Source organism: Solanum dulcamara, chromosome 2 (genome assembly GCF_947179165.1).
Source record: "Solanum dulcamara chromosome 2, daSolDulc1.2, whole genome shotgun sequence".
Lineage (NCBI taxonomy): Eukaryota > Viridiplantae > Streptophyta > Magnoliopsida > Solanales > Solanaceae > Solanum > Solanum dulcamara.
Window position 1 is genome coordinate 81994114 of NC_077238.1, and position 16949 is coordinate 82011062.

Consider the following 16949-nt stretch of genomic DNA (forward strand, 5'->3'; position numbering starts at 1 on the left):
CGTAAGTGTCGATAACTTTCAGACGACTTAAAGCGACTAATCCACACTACGCATCCTTAAGCATAAGATAAACTCGAGACCCATCACATTAAGCTATAATGGAAATAAATGAAAACTTAACCATAATCTTTCAGATTTATGTAAGCTAACTGCTATTATTTAAACTAAAAGCAAAGAAAAAATTATACACATAATTTAACTAACAAAAGGGGTATAGAACTTAAATTTATGCTTGCTTGTCTACGGAAAAGTTTCAACCAACTCCTACAACACGGAAGGAGTTGTAATCCTTATATGAAATCATTCTCCAAGTTCGTGATGTCTAATACATGAAGCGAACACAGTTTCAAATCTTAAGCACAAAACACAAATACATTTTTTGACATTACTTTCATTACGACAAAACCAAAGCAAAAATCACTCTCCAAAACAGGAAAAAAGGAGGCGAAAATCACCTGTTGCGAGCAGTGGCAGACCTACATGGTGTCCAAGAGTTCGGATGACGAAAAATTATACTATTTATACATGCTTAAAATATTTTTTATATTTTTTTATGTATAATTAGTAGATGTCGAACCCACTTTGGCTAGTTTGTTCATCTATTTTTTCAGATTTTGAACTCCCTTATTAAAAATTCTAGTTCCGCCACTGGTTGCGAGGCAGTGAACGGGGGTGCTTCAATGGCAGGTCTATGCTCGAACACGAACGACAAGATTGAGCAAGTTCAAACCCGAAAATCACGATAGAAAGTTAAATAAATAGATTTTTAAGAGCAAGATGCGACGGCTTTTCAAAACCTTTTCCTTTAGAATGATTTCGAGCAGAATATGACCTCTGTTAACACTAATACTAAGCAGAGATCAATTAGTGTTTTCAATAAAATCAAATGAGCATAAAATAGTAGCTTTGAGGTCTGGAGCGGCGCAAAAGCTTGGTCCTAAAATGGATGCCAAAAACTGCTACTTATAGGAGTAAAAAGCAAAGGTTTGCCAATATTTTTGTGCGGGATTTCAGTAAGGGCTATCCGTTAGAAAATCAAAAGGAAATCTGCCTAATTGATTCTACATCAGAGATTTCAGAAGCATTTTTGGTCTCTTGTATTGACCAAATTAAAGAAGAGAGGTGTGAATGAGGAAGAGGGGACAAAGGGTGATGGGTATGTTAATATAGTAGTAGTGTTGGATATGGGGTGGGGGGGGGGCACGTGTAGGAGTAAATTAATATGGTTGATGAATATAGTATTATGCGGGGTATGAGGAGGGCATGCGTGAAGTAAATTAATATATATATTATTGATGAATATAATACTAGGGATGTAGTGAGGGCACGCGTGGGAGTTTTCTGGAAAAAAAGGTGGATGGGGATGGTGAATGGGCTTATTTGAATGTTGATAGGAGGAATTAGGGCTGAACACGAAAAATCAAAAAATCGAATCAAACCGATAACCAAACCAAACCGGAAAAAAAACCGATATTTATTTGGTTTGATTTGGTTTGGTTTTTAAATTTAAAAACCGACTATATTTGGTTTGGTTTTGGTTTCAAGTCTAAAAAAAACCGAAAAAACCGAACCAAACCGACTTTATATATACATATTTTAAAAATTAAATTTGTATATATATGTGTGTGTTTAAATTTTTTTATGAAAAAAATGCAATTTATATTGAGTTTTTATATTTTTGATCTTGGGCCATTCTTTTGAATTATACTAAATAAAGTAAAAATAAATAAAATATAGACTTCATACGCAGAAAAGTTATTCACAATTACAAATAGTAAAACTTTAGGTGAGTCATTCTCTATTATTAAACATGTATGCGTCAATCTTGGCTAGTAGCTACTAGCTACAATGAAATTTATAATAAGAAAATACTTTTGAAATTTATTTTCTGTTTATTCAAATAGTGACTACAAGGTATTTTAAAAACCGACAAAAACCGACAAAACCGATAAAAAACGACAAAAACCGAATAGTAAAAACCGATATAGTTTGGTTTGGTTTGATTTGACAATTTGAAAAACCGACTCAATTGGTTTGGTTATTTTTTAAATAAAAACCGATCCAAACCGAACCGTGAGCACCTCTAGGAGGAATTAAAGAATTGGGGGAATGTTGTCCAGTCACGTGGGAGTGTAAGAATTGAGGGGATGGGTATATTATCTTATTAATGTGGAAATTAAATATTCTTACTATAATATTAATTATTTGTTGAAATATTGCATAGAAATTAAATGTTGGGTTTAAATGTTGTAGTAGGTGCTGTAATTAGTTTGGCATAGTTTAAATACAGTTCATCAAGAAAGATGCAGCCTAAAAAATGATGTCAAATTATCCACAGGGACACTGTTGCTAAGATAATAACTTTTATACGAAATGTTGATATGAATAGACTATTAATATTTTCAATTTAAAACAAATCAATCGATCTGGTCTACGAATCTATGCTAATTATCAACAAATTCCGTAAATTTTAGGTGGAATGGAGATTATAATTCTTTCTCTTCTCGAGGTATAATGACAGACCAAGAGGCTTGACTAGACAGAATGGCTGGCTACAAGTGCATTGATTTGAAGCCCTCAGTTAAGGCAACCACTTTGGCTGATATCTGGGGTTGCAACTTTGATATACCTTGACGGATTTCCTGAAATCCGATGAAAAACGCTATTAGGAGAGCTCAGGGTGGGGGGGGGGGGGAAGTTGCACACATTCGATGTTTACACCAAATCAATAATAACAAGATATGTACATACACTTTCATCACTTCACAATGGTTAACTAACGTATGTGTTTTCACCTCAAAATATTATCTAACCATAGAATAAGTATATGTGGTTTGGTGTGGGACGGGGTTCTTCTTTCTATCAAAATAAATCGAATTTGAAAGCACATAAGCACTAATGAGTAGACTACCTCAATATTGTAGCGCGGTGAAAAATGGGTTAAAACGAGTGATTTGTTCCGTATCCATTTTGCATGCTCCATTATCTGCAACTCAAAATGTTGGAAGAGTTGTATCCAACATCATGATAAATACTATGAAACTGTTTCAGTGATTCAGATATACCTCGTATAGATGGGTATGACCATGCACTCGTGCATGCTCGACACTGCAGTTGTCATCCAAGAAAGTTGCCTGTCAAAAAAGAAAACGTTCTCAAGATGAGATTAAAGTTTGATCCTAACTGCTGCATCAGAATGCTTCCACAAGGGTAAACCAGTTTGCCTTTAATGGACTCACAGCTAAAGAACTATGGCATTAGAAACAAAAAAAGGACTCTAAAAAGTTGATTATATATGCCAAAGGGAATATGTCTACCTTTCATGTCACTTTCAAATAAATAAACAAATATTTCTACTCTTCTTGTCATCGCAACAAATAATCAGGTAACTCGACTCTCTCTCTCTCTCTGTCCGACCAAGAAATCCGTCTAAAGCTAATCCTTTGGGCTAACTGTATCCTTCAAAACTCGGTGATTGCCCGCCCCTCTACTCCTCTCCAATTAAATACCAGAGTTAGTTCTCTTGGCACAGAGCTCAAACTTGTGATCCTACACAAGTCCCTCAACCTTTGCCAATTGAGCTAATCCTGGACGCAATAATCAGGTAAGTTGACTTTTAAGTATGTTGCTAAACACAACTCCCTAAGGGAACTCAAGTTCATAACACAGTATTGACTTTCATCCTTCAGATATTATTTTCATATTTGCTACTGCTGCAACCTCAACGTTTATGTATTTGAAATCTTCCAGCATTCTCTTGAGAGAAGAACATGTTCGTTCGGTCAGTTAACCACTTAAGATGCTAGGGCTGTATATCATAGCCACATAATCAAACGGAGTGAAAATTGTCACTGCATCAATTGCGTTTATTCATGTTTTTCCACTCTATATGCCGATAAAGGACAAAAGTAGCAGACTGAACCCCAAAGCACAGAAACAAGAGGAAACTAAAATGAAACACTGTAACAATAGCTAATTGATTTTCCAAATCCACAGATAACTAATAAAAACGTTAAGCTAAACCATATAACTGTTGTTCTGGCCTTACATAAGAAGCCACTTTGGTGTCCTTTCCTATTTTTTGTTACCTTTTAGGCCTATAACGATTAAAACTCAAAATATGGTCTAAGACGGCATCAACATACAAACTTAGAAAGTTAGCAAGATAAGCGGCAAAGCTGCAGCACTTACAGTTTGGATCTATCCTCAATGAACACACTATAGATCGACGTAAAATAATATTTAACCCTATACCTATACTTTTAATCAATTAAGGAGTTAGATGGAGATTTATCACAAGATAATTCATCTGAACTTCAAGAATCAATATCAATTACGCATTAGCTTGAGAGTAGAACATTTCAATTAGTAAAATGCCGAAACTCACATCTATACCTCAGTTATAAGAATTTATACCGATTAACTTAAATGCTTATCCATCCATCTATACCTCAGTTATAAGAATTTTTGCCCGCAACGCATCAGCACTGCGAGGATCAAGATAAAAATCTGATGCTGTATCTCCCGTGAAGGCTACTTCTGGACACAACACACTATCTGTAATCTAACCAATGAACATTTTTATTAGACAAGAAATAATTTTAGTCACCACTCATATCATAACAAGTTATGTAACAACTTATGAACCTGAACACCCGATTTCTTCAGTTTCTCAATTTTTTTCCCCTCTAGATGAACGTATTGCTTCTTCAGCTTCTTTCTGACTGAGTATATCACATAGCCCTGAAAAACCCAATAATGAAATAATAATTCAATAACTTGAAATGAAAGGTTTCAAAGTACCCAAATTCGGCAAAGTAAAACTGATGCAAACAAACCTGGCTAGGAATAACATGGTGAGTTCTAACTGGCCTTACTACAAGGTCATTCCGCATCTCATATGTTTCCCCTGAGTGCAAAGTTGCAAATGCATTTTACAAATGGAGATAAGAAAACAAAATTTAGAAGCAAAGCATGTAAAGAAAACAGAATATTTACCTACATCTAAAGCAATCAGATCCAAGTTCAGTTCCACCTGACTCATAGATCTATGAACATCAAGCAACTTCTCTACATCCTCTTTTATGGAAGGAGGCACAAAGACAGTCGGGGGATTCAAGCCATACAAGCCACGAGTAGCAATATACATAGGAAGTCCACCCTAAATCAGAAGATAACACAATTCAACACTAGCTTTAAAGTTCAAATCAAGCCATAAGAAGAATTGTGCTTTTTGTACCAAGAATTGTGCATAGGCCCATGGATTATTACGTAATTAAAACAAATTTCTTCCTTTCTGAGAACATCGATTACTAAAAGCTTAGAATAAACAGAAGAAAAAGCTTACAATGTGGTCAAGATGAGCGTGAGTGATAAACAAGAAGTTTTGATGAACAGCCCTTGAAGGACATCTCCCAATATCAAAAGCAGCCTTTAGTTGTGGCACAATAACACAGGTCTCATGCCCACCAATCGAGTGTCCTTCAATTGAATAACCTTCAACATTTAACCCTTTCCGGTTTACCTCAGCCCTAGCTTTTCTATACTCTTCTTCCTCAATTGCTCTCTCTATGGCAGACAAGAAGCCGGTAGAGGAGCTTTTGACAGCACATGGAGCTGGAAGACTGATGTGTGTTTGCGTTGAGATACCGTGGCTTTGTTTTTGAACATTATATTGAGTTTGGTTTGAGGTTGAAGGGTAATATGTGGAGAATGAAGGTACTTTTGGGATTGTAGTGGCTAGTGAGATTTGCATATTTGAATTGAAGAACGCATACAGATGTACTCTGAGCAAGAGATAAAGGGTTGAAATGGATTTTGTGCTTCAATAATTGGATTTACAACCCCTACATTTAAACATCATTCAGTTAAACAACAGTTTCTAATTCCAAAAACACCTAAAACTAACAACAAAATAAAAACACAACATGACTACGACACATGATATACGACCCAATCCCAGACTAGTTGGGGCATGCTATATGAATCCTTTGTGTCAATTCTGCTCTATTCAGGTTCACTACAACACAACACAAGACAATTTATCGTTTTATGCAAATTAAGAGTTCTCTACAGCTAGAGATTTTGAAGCATATTCAAATCTTGAAAATGCTAAGAAGTCGCAAATCAAGGTATTTTAGCACATACTCCAATTTATAATCGCGGAAATTTGCTAACGTGCTTCCTACACTTAACTCGACCCCTTCAAATTTACATGTGGTACTTACTTCTACAAGAAACTTTCACTTTTCCTACCTCACTTTAATCCAATTTACTAGTATTATACCTTCAAATACTCCTTCCTTCCCAAAATACTCGTCACATTTCACATCTATCCAGTGTCAATTTGACTAATCTACGTAGCTAAATTGGATAAGATTAACTCAACATTTTAAAAATGAAATTTAGCTATTCCACTACTATACGAAAGTACTATAAATTGCAATCCTATACGAATATTCTTTCAATTGTAAAAAGTTGTGATTTTTAGTACTCATTTATGCTGTTTCATATATAAATCTTTTCCAAAAACATTAGTAGGAAATTTTCACAGAGAAATTACATCATTTAACACTTAAATTTCGAACCCTACCATTTAGTAATAAAAAATTAACACTTTTTTCCACAAAATAGCAAATGCAAATAAAATAATAATTTGGGCTCATACCTGAAATGAATTTATCGAGTCGAAGAATGAAAAAAGGAGGTTCAGATTGCCGGTGGCCGTCAAATTTTTCCGGTTCAATTTTCTCCCGGCGCCGGAAAGAGCATGTATTTTCCCGGTGATATTTTGTAAAAGTGGTATAGAGAGAGAGAGGAGGGATAAGGTTTTTAAAATGAATGAGTTATTTTTTTAATAATAAATTAATATTTGGGTTCAAGTAGAATTTTTACTACTCTATAAATAAATTTTACATAGGCTAAAGTAAAAAAGGAAATGGCTCTCTTACAATCTATTTAGATAGTGGTTACATATTGTTTCATAATGTATCGTATGATTTTTTATTATATTGTATTTATTTTATTGTAGCTTTTAAATGAATATAATATTTAAATAGATTTTATTGTTCTTCTTCGTTATATTATATCACATATCAATAATTTATATGATAAATCTATCAGAAAAGTAAGGTACGAAACAGAATAACTATGAAAAAGTAGGATAAGTGATAAAATAAAATTATTAAATAATAAAACAACAATAACAACTCAGTGAAATCTCACAACGTGGGGTGTTAAATGATAAAAATAAAAAGAAAATATTTAGATAATGACGCGATCACAGCAATTCGATCGTTACACAAATGGATCTTTTCATTATTACCTAACAATGGACTTAAACGATAGGATACAATAAAATTTAAACAACAATCAAAACAAACATTATATTTAAACTAACAATACAATATAAGATATCCTGACCCAAATTTTCACATCCGCTTTTCTTCCTCCACAGCTCAATAAAGTTGGCAAAACCAATACAAGATTAGGGTGTCGGCCTGTTCATTTTATGCTGACCTCGGCCTAAGTTGGCTTCTTGGGAAACACATTCCCACAGCGTTCACGGCTCGACTGGCCTATTTTATTCCTTTTTGTTCGATGTGAGCTCAATTTAAACTATATACAAAATTTTCAAATCCTTCTAGTACAAATAAATATTTATTTTAATATTCTCGTTAATCAACTCAGCTACTAAAATTCACTAAAAATGTGATTTGACGGCATTGTGGTGAAATATACACCTTGCTTTCTTCATTTCCAAAGCTACCCTTCCCAGAAACTCATGCCAACACACTAAAAGAACACTGCAACAAAAGAAATCCACCTAAAGTAAAGCAAGATTTCAACTACTCCCCCTTTAGGGTCTCAAAAAAAACTGAAGTCAACTTCAATTTCAAGGTAGATAAAGTTCAAATCTTTGTCTTACTATGTTAACTAAGCATTCTTGCTTTCAACTATTTTTCTGTTTGGGTGCTGTTTTTATTCACTGCATTTTTTATTTTTATTTTGCAGGAGCTGAATTTTGAGCTTCTTTTTACAAGATGCCAAATAATGGAAAACAAGATCAAGATCAGAAGTACTGAATCTTTATGTATGAAACTTTTAGATTTAGGCATATTTCCTATCTGGGGTTTAGTTTTGTTTGCTTTACAACAGCTCTTTAGACCAAAAATCCAGTAAAAATTGTTTCTTTTTTCAAGGTGAAGAAAGTTCAAATTTTTATTCAATTGTTTGTCTATGTTAACTAGCATTCTTGTATTGAACTTTTTTTCTGAAAAAATCTTGATGGGATCTTTGATTTCTTTCTGTTTGGGGCATTCAAATAATTTTTTGGGTGCTGTTTTATTCAGGAGCTGAATTTTGAGCTTCTTTTTACAAAATGACAAGTAATGGGAACCAAGATCAAGATCAGAGGTACTGAATCTTTATGTGCTTTATAGACATTTGTTTATGTGTAGATATATATATATGAGCACTTATGAACTGTTAGGTTTTGGCATATTTTGTATCGGGGGTTTAGTTTTGATTGCTTTACAACAGTTCTTTATAGAAAAAAACCAGTAAAGATTGTGTCTTTACTCTCCTAGTGCAACAAAAGTAAGTGAAAGAAGTAAAAATGTTTTCTTTCATTAAGATGGAGATGTGGACTGGGATATGAGATGTGGTTGTTATATTTCTTGGTTTTTTTTTGGTTCAATTGTAGGGCCTTGCAAAAGAAAGGGGAAAATCTTGGGTAGTAGTGTAGACTCAGTATAAAGATTCACCTAAGAATTCAATCTCTTTTGTTTGATTTATTTATTTACGAAGAAGAAGTGGGATTCATATAGCTAACTCCAACTTGTTTGAGATTGAGGCGTGGTGATTATTGTATGAAGTAATAAATTGAATTCAATGTCTATTGTGTAATAGAGAATATTACTTGCGAAAAGGATAAGGTTCTTTATGAGATGAAGTACTAAAATGCTTACTGTCCATTGATAAAGAGGGAATCCCCAATTGGGAGGGAGAGGGAGTGGTGAGGAAGGGGATATCAATGCCTCAAGTTGTATAAATCTCATTGAGTGCTTGAAAAGATTCGAACCGTACTGGTGATGCAGCTTAAGACATTTTATCTTGTATCCTTCTTTCATGTTCATTCCAATGGATTTGTCAAAATCATATGCTGTCGGATAGTTTACTCCCTTCTATCTATTGAGTTGGTTGTTGTTTAGTAATGGATCCTAACGTGTTATATTTTTCCATGATCAGGAAAATCATTGGCATGGAAGATTCTAGCATGACAATTGAATTTCTCCGGGCACGATTATTGGCTGAAAGGTCTGTCTCACAAACAGCAAGGCAGAGAGCTGACGAACTAGCAGAGAGGGTTAGTCTGTGCTGTTGTACTCCTGTATTTTAACAGTACATAAACACCAAAATGTTGAATCTTTCTTCCTTCCTCATCCCACCACGAGCTTGGTTTATTTTACCGTCTGATTGATCAATCCCTGTTCTAAGAGTTTCTGTCATTGCAGTAGGAAAGATGAATGTTTGTAATTAATGTATTATAGGTCTTGGAACTGGAAGATCAGCTAAAGATTGTGTCGCTACAACGAAAGAAGGCTGAGAAAGCCACAGCAGCTGTTCTGTCCATCTTAGAGAAACAAGGAATATCTGATGCTTCGGAGGAATTTGATTCAGGCTCTGATCAGGAAGCAATATTCTCTAATTCTAAAGGTGCTGAGAACAGAAATGAGCGAAATCCAAATCCATCAAATGTGAAAGAGAGAGAAAATGATGCAGACATCTCAAGCTCCGAGATTGTATCTTCTCCATCAACCGGCAGAAGTTTGTCGTGGAAAAGTGGTAAACATTATTTGCCGTCTTTTGACAGGAAGAAATATACTGATTCTGCCTGGAGGAGGTCTAGTAGTTTCGCGTCAGCTGGGACTTCTTCGCCAAAATGGGCTGGAAAATCATGCCGACGTATAAGGCGCAGCAACACCAAGTAAGTTCTTTAATAAGCTCACTGAGTGGATATTCTTAACAATCGATATTCTTGACCTATTATTTTTTGTTTCTTCTCATGCCAACTTCATTTCATTATACATTCTGCTTCTCAAGGAAAGAGTATATTCTTTTTGGGATATTGCATCGGGGATAAGGGGGAAGAGGGGCAGTTTCAGTTACGATAATGCTCGGTCAATTCCTGATACACATTTTCACAAGCATCATGCATATCTCCCTGTGCATTTAGATCACTCAGTCACTCTAAGCATCTTTCTCTTTATCATCGTTCACTTTTTAACCTCGTTTCTTTTGTGGACCAGATCGGCCACTGATGAATTACAAAGTACTTCTGGTGAATGCCTCCCTGAGCGTCTTCCTTCTTCTGCTAACAATGGGCATCAATCCTTAATGGACATTGCTGGAAATAATGATGTGAAAGATCAACTCCACTTTCCTACTTCAGAGATGTCAGAAAATCAAAGGAAAGCAAATGACAGTGATGAAGACATGGAAAGAGCTTTACAACATAAGGCGCAACTTATAGGACAATATGAAGCTGAGGAAAAAGCCCAAAGAGAATGGGAAGAAAAGTACAGAGAGAATAACAACTATGCACAGGTATATATATATGATTTTTGATCAAGCACATGCATATTATTCATCTTTTGGCTACTTGATCTGCGCATGTTGAAGGTGCTAGACTAAGTTACTCAAGAACATAACCGGCGAATAATGAAATTCCAGATTAATTTATTCATGTCATTGTTATTTTTTGATATCATCTTATTTTCTCCATAATTGGATTATAGTCTAGTGCTATTCTGGTTTTAGCGTTAGTTTGTCAAGTTTTTACATACTGGTTTTGGTGGTGTTATTTTAAAATAATAATGGGAATGCTACTGATATGTTACGCTCATCTGTCTGTGTTGGGTGTAGTCATGGACAGATATGTCATTTACTTGTTTATTTTATGTGAGCTTCTGAAGCTGGGATAAGGGAGAAGGATTGCAATTGGTTGACCAGCGTGAAAATGGTCAAACCACGATGCTCCTCTATATGGAAAACAAAAAATCCATATAGCTGCTCATCTCGACTAGTCTGAGATTGAGGTGTAGTTGGTCGGTTGATCATATATTTCTTAACTTGTACTGTTTATTTTGCTTCTATTTGTGGTCTTGATGCATTTCGCTGCTTTTGCTTTAGTCCAGTACACACCTTCATCACTCATTTCAGTTGACTTTCACAAACTACTCAGGATTCATGTGACCCTGGGAATTACTCTGACGTGACTGAAGAAAGAGATGACATGAAGGCCTTTGAGCAACCATATTCTGCTGAAATGATTAATTTGCAAAATCATGCAAACAAATTTCAGGAAGCAGATATTCCCTCCACGAATGGAGTTTCAGACAATGTTCCATCCACTCCGCATATTGGTACAGGCTGCAGGAAGGATCAGAACTGCAGCAGAATTATTAATTCCGAGTCCCCAGCATCAGAGTTTGCAATTTCAAAGTCTAATGGGAGTTGTCCAGAAAATCATGGTCCGACACCTGCTTACAGTTGCTATCAGTTTCCGTCTGCTAATGGTTCCCCTATACACCCCTTGGAAAATAGTATCTCATCTGGAGGTAGCAGTTTGCAAGCAGGACAGGTCTTGGTTTCTCGGGATGCTTCAGATAACATAGGTTCTATCCTGGGAGCACTTGAACAAGCTAAATTCTCGATTAGCCAACAGATCAACGTCTCCCCAATAGCAGAAGGCGGATCTTCCATATCACATTCTATTCCTACAACTAGAATTGAGGACAGATTAGACATTCCTCCTGGATTCCCTGGCCTTTTTAGACTACCAACAGATTTTCAACTTGAAGCAACTACAACAGCCAGCTACCAAGGTTTTCCGTCAAGGTTCAGTTCAGCGAATCATTTTCATGAAACTGACTATGATCAATTCTCTACTACCCCTTACATGGAGTCTGGATCAAATGCTACTACAGGTCTACCATATTCCACTGGATTCGACTACCTTAATCCTCCCTCGTGTTTTGGTCATCCAATTTCTAGTAAATCAACCTACCCCACCTATCAGTATCACCCCAATACAAACACTCCTACGTCTCAACCACAAGCAAGTTGGAGTCCGCTATATGAATCCTCATTGACCAAATTATGCCCAGTTGCAGTGCCAAACTTATACTCAGGCGAAGAAGTATTCTTAAGATCCTTTCTGAGGAATGAGACAGGTATACCCCCATCATTTCCTGTTTCACTTTATGATGCTCATCTGAGACCAAACATGTATAGATAGCTGGTATTGCTCGAAGCACTACATTTCATTGAGAGATGGTCTCTAGTTTCTTCATCCAATATGGTTTCTAGGACCAGTGTGAGAGGTGTAGCTATGTATCTAAAATATTTGAGTCTGTTGTTGTATTAGATGTGTATTTGTAGAGTCTTCTGGAATCAATAAAAATTTGTCAGCAAATTAGCTTCTTTGTTTTGTATTTTTGCATCTGGGGTTGGCAATGAAATATGTTGGTTCTTGTAAAATATTTCTTTGGTCATTTTGCCTTGGCAAGATTAACATCTTTTTTTCAACGGACCTGTCCTGACCAGCTTCGACACACTTCAACATAGGTACATTTCATGTACCTATCAAGGATTCGATAGGCAGAAAGAAATTTCCCTAAACCTTGGTGGGAAGAGTCAGAGGCGAATTCATAATTTATATTTTATGGGATCTAACCTTTAAATTTCTAGCATTAAACTCGTTGGATTTCAATAATTATGGGTTTAAACCTACTACTTGTTGCAATTTCAATGGTTTTTTATACATAAATTTATCTTTAGCGTCGATAGTATTGAGTTCATATGGGTTCTTTTCATTAAATTGGTGCATATGCTGAACAATCCCATTCAAGGAGATGAAATAGAAAGAACGTTACATCCTCAAACACTTCCAAAAAGATAAAAACTAAAACACCAATCAAGAATGAGAGGTTTATCGTCACATCATTGCATGCAAAGAGAGCTTGCTCGGTTTATAAATTGTATCGTGTCATAATTTAAAAGCAGTGAAGAGAATCTCTTCGCTTGAACCTTCCATCTTGTTCGCCACTCCTCGAGGTCAAGCACGGGGTTGAACTATCATTTTACAATTTATAATCTGGTACATTTCCATTATGTTACCAAACCAAATACATCATCTCATATACCAGCCATCATGAGTTGCTTCATGAAATGACCAAGTCGAAATGTCAAAGTAAGTGTCTTTGATATGATTTGCTTAATATATTTATAAATAATATCCATGCACGCCTGTTTACTCTTGACCAAGAAAACCACACCACTATATAAAACAATTGTCGTATGAAACATCCCCATTGAATTCCTAAAATCCCAACTTCTCAAAACTTTTATCAGTCTTTATCCCAAATTTTCTTTTTTGTTCATTTTCGTCATAAAAACATAGCTGCCACAATAAGAAGCAAGAGAAGCAGTTAGAAGTACCCACTTCACGGCCTTGAATTAGAAAATCCAACTGAAAGATTCGATTCTGACTTCGTAGACGTTGAACCAGATCTTAGATTGAATATGCTTCTAGAGTTGTTCAAAGACCTCTACTTGAGAACTGAAGATTTATTCAAGAATATTATTTTTCATAACAAAGATCAAGAAGATGAACCTAATCAAATTATTGGTTTTGAAAGGAGTTCTATTGATGAATCATTGAAGTACAAGGATAGAGGAATTGATGAATCTCAATTAAAGCTTGAGAGGTTTAAGGTGAAAACTCCACAGCTTCAACCAACAGGAGTTGGTGCAAAGACTACCAGTTCCAAATAGATCTTTGAACAAGAAGGATCATGTCATTAATTTTTTTTGCTTTTGACTTTATGTAGAAGAAAAAGTTCAAAAACTTATTTATTTGTTCTATTTTAGAGTATGTATCATAATATTTAGATCAATATATGCTTCTTATGTAATCATGTACTCCCTCGTTTCAATTTGATTTTTTAGTCCGTTTTGAAGAAAAAAATGCATCTTTTCTCTTTTGGCAATTCCTTAATTCTAACTTTTCACATGACATGTTTAAGACCGCAAGATTTAAAGGATATTTTTAATACAATCTAAATATCAACGGTCGTCTTTACTTTCTAAAACTCCGACAAGTACTAGTTACAGCTATGTGATATACAAAATCCAATTTTCGAAACATTTGATGCATAAATGTCTAACGAATTATTGCACCCGAGGGTGTGGCCTAGTGATCAATAAAGTAAGTCGAGAATCATGAGTTCTCCGATCCAGTGATTTCTTTTCATGTGTTGAATCGTTTAGACCATGTGTAACACACGTATGTATAGCTCAATATCAAAACACCATCATTGTAAGGATGATCTTGGGAGAACTCTCTCAACATTCTAACATTATGCATTAGTTGCCAAAATCAACTAAAATTAGATGGAAAAGAAGAAGAATACATACAGTAAACATAGGATTCTGCTATGCGATATTATTCACTCTCTTCATCGGTATCCGCCAAGGAAACATGATTCATATTCTTTTGGAGAGGAGGAAGTCCATCGTCAGAATCATTAGAAGAATTTTCACCTTCAGTTTGAGATCCAGAGGCTTCTGGTTTTATTGTTTGTGGAATAGGTGAGGTTTGTGCGGAGAGCCACTCGTTCTGAGTTGAAACGATATCAGCACTTGTTTGACATTCCGAATATGCCTTGAGAAGTTCCTTATTGAGGGACAAAAACGCGTGACCCCATTTGAACTTGCTAAGCAATAGATTTCCAGTTTCCTCCTCACCGCATATAATTAAACCTGCTGCTAAGGCTTCAACACAAGATAGCTCACATGGACGACCATAGTTTACTGGATTTGCTGCTACTAACCATGGTAAAAGACGAGGTGCAGGACAACGCAATTTGGTGAAAGGTACGTCATCTAATCGTGCCCATGAACAATCAACTACAGCCATTCCCCTTCGATCAATTAAAATACTATCTTCTCTTGAGATACATTGTGTTCCAGTGGGACTTAAGCAAATCCCACCAAATCCACTACCAACACGCAGCTCTCTCAACAAACCAAATCTTGCAAGCTTTCTTCCAGTACACCTTTTCGCATCACACTGACCAAAATCCCACATAGCAAGCTGAATCCTTGGAACGATTCGTTCGTCTTCTTCCACAAATTCACTAGGTAAAGACTCTTCAACCTTGAAAGAGTCATCAGGTTGACGGGTACGGCTGGATTGTCCTCGATGAGAATGGTGATGGGATTTAGATCGCCTTTGCTTGTTTCCACCCATTTATAAGAATATATATGTTTGACTATTATAAGATAAAACTCAAATTAAACCACAAGTAAAGATCTCAAATCACATAACAACATACATGAATCCAATCAAGAACATAATAGCAATAATCAAGAAAATCTCAGAACAACTTACAAAGACGGAAAACCACAGCTGATGAAGAACAAAATGTTGCCCAACGAGGGTTTTACAAGGGGCTAGTGCACATAAATAACCTTATTTTGAGACCACTATTTAATTTATAGTCATGTCATATAAAACTTTCTAAGTTTTAACCGGTTCAGAATCAAATTTAGCTATATCAAGTTATAAAATTTTGCATCTGAAATTAATTGTGCAACCCGACTTTTGACATTTTAATTCCTATATGGAAAGCAACCAAATTTCAAGCCTATATGACTAAACGATCATTATTTAAGTTTTAGCCATATTATATAAAATTTTGTAAGTCTAATCGTTTCAGAATTAACTTTAGACATACGTGACCAAAGTTATAAGATTTTGCATCTGAAATTTGACATATTAATTATGCAACCCGACTTTTGACATTTTATTTCTATACGTAAAGCAAGCAAGTGATGTTTAAGTTAGAGCCCAAGTGTATAAAATTTATAAATTTTGCATCTGAAATTTGACATATTAATTATGCAATCCGACTTTTGACATTTTATTCCTATACGTAAAGCAAGCAATTGATGTTTAAGTTAGAGCCCAAGTATATAAAATTTATAAATTTTGCATTTGAAATTTGACATATTAATTATGCAACCCGACTTTTGACATTTTATTCCTATACGTAAAGCAAGAAAATGATGTTTAAGTTAGAACCCAAGTGTATAAAATTTATAAATTTTGCATTTGAAATTTGACCTATTAATTATGCAACCCAACTTTTGACATTTTATTCCTATACGTAAAGCAAGCAAATGATGTTTAAGTTAGAGCCCAAGTCTATAAAATTTATAAATTTAGTTGCTTCATATGAGATTGAGTTAATTACATATGTCAAATTGAGAATAATTTATACAAGCAATTTTCAACACTTCAAAATTTTCAAACTTTTTCAATACTAGCCATCTGATTTGAAAGTCTTCATATATGATGATGAGATCTTATATATAAGAGCTACTCGAAGAAGAAAACGTTTTTTTTAATAACATCCACTTGATTAAACTCACTTTTCATATTTGAAAATCAAGTCTTACTTCTTCAAACTTGCAACAATTGATGAACATTCTTAAGTACCGGCTATAAATGCAATTCTTTTAATATAATATATATATATACACTATTTCCTCAAGTCATTATAGAGGTTCCATTTTGGAAAAAAAGTGCCCGAAAATCATATCACCAAAAAATTTTATTGACTAACACACACGAAAAACTTATAAAATCGCATAAATCCTGTTGAGTAGCCCCTTAAATGTTAAAAATATGTCGTGGATCATGGCGGAGTTATACGTATTGCTTCGCAGGTCATTATGGAGGGACCTGTAAAGGTTTTGAAAAAAAAAAGTACCCAAAAACCATATCAACAAAAAAATCATTAACTGACACACATAAAACACTGAGAAAATCGCCTAATTCTTGAGTGACCCTTAAATGCTAAAAAATGGATTGGATTATA

The 16949-nt window shown here is 35.0% G+C and overlaps 3 protein-coding genes across 3 annotated transcripts; 1 reads left to right on the top strand and 2 right to left on the bottom strand.

Moving 5' to 3' along the window:
- Positions 1-2344: 2344 nt before the first annotated feature.
- Positions 2345-6849, bottom strand: LOC129881090 (tRNase Z TRZ2, chloroplastic). Its single transcript, XM_055955434.1, has 9 exons — positions 6668-6849; positions 5348-5846; positions 4999-5161; positions 4839-4909; positions 4648-4743; positions 4451-4564; positions 3066-3134; positions 2912-2986; positions 2345-2642 (listed from the first exon to the last, which is right to left on the bottom strand). The coding sequence occupies exons 2-9, from the start codon at positions 5753-5755 to the stop codon at positions 2553-2555; spliced, it is 1086 nt and encodes a 361-aa protein (XP_055811409.1). The 5' UTR covers positions 5756-5846; positions 6668-6849; the 3' UTR covers positions 2345-2552.
- Positions 6850-7737: 888 nt separating this feature from the next.
- On the top strand, positions 7738-12497 carry LOC129881091 (uncharacterized). Its single transcript, XM_055955435.1, has 7 exons — positions 7738-7899; positions 8014-8077; positions 8352-8415; positions 9250-9367; positions 9552-9988; positions 10311-10608; positions 11246-12497. Exons 3-7 carry the CDS (start codon positions 8381-8383, stop codon positions 12299-12301), a joined length of 1944 nt encoding a protein of 647 aa, XP_055811410.1. The 5' UTR covers positions 7738-7899; positions 8014-8077; positions 8352-8380; the 3' UTR covers positions 12302-12497.
- Positions 12498-14355: 1858 nt separating this feature from the next.
- LOC129881092 (uncharacterized) lies at positions 14356-15565 on the bottom strand. The gene is made up of 2 exons (XM_055955436.1): positions 15458-15565; positions 14356-15338 (listed from the first exon to the last, which is right to left on the bottom strand). Exon 2 carries the CDS (start codon positions 15314-15316, stop codon positions 14510-14512), a length of 807 nt encoding a protein of 268 aa, XP_055811411.1. The 5' UTR covers positions 15317-15338; positions 15458-15565; the 3' UTR covers positions 14356-14509.
- Between the last annotated feature and the right edge of the window lie 1384 nt (positions 15566-16949).

What these genes read in the sequence shown, in the direction of transcription:
- LOC129881090 (XM_055955434.1), bottom strand. Translation starts at nt 5,755, where the DNA reads ATGCAAATCTCACTAGCCACTACAATCCCAAAAGTACCTTCATTCTCC. An exon ending in TCTGATTGCTTTAGATGTAG is followed by an intron (nt 4,910 to 4,998) that starts GTAAATATTCTG and finishes CTTTGCACTCAG; the next exon opens with GGGAAACATATGAGATGCGG. An exon ending in ACCATGTTATTCCTAGCCAG is followed by an intron (nt 4,744 to 4,838) that starts GTTTGTTTGCAT and finishes TGGGTTTTTCAG; the next exon opens with GGCTATGTGATATACTCAGT.
- LOC129881091 (XM_055955435.1), top strand. Translation starts at nt 8,381, where the DNA reads ATGACAAGTAATGGGAACCAAGATCAAGATCAGAG. An exon ending in AACCAAGATCAAGATCAGAG is followed by an intron (nt 8,416 to 9,249) that starts GTACTGAATCTT and finishes TTCCATGATCAG; the next exon opens with GAAAATCATTGGCATGGAAG. An exon ending in ATAAGGCGCAGCAACACCAA is followed by an intron (nt 9,989 to 10,310) that starts GTAAGTTCTTTA and finishes TTTGTGGACCAG; the next exon opens with ATCGGCCACTGATGAATTAC.
- LOC129881092 (XM_055955436.1), bottom strand. Translation starts at nt 15,316, where the DNA reads ATGGGTGGAAACAAGCAAAGGCGATCTAAATCCCATCACCATTCTCAT.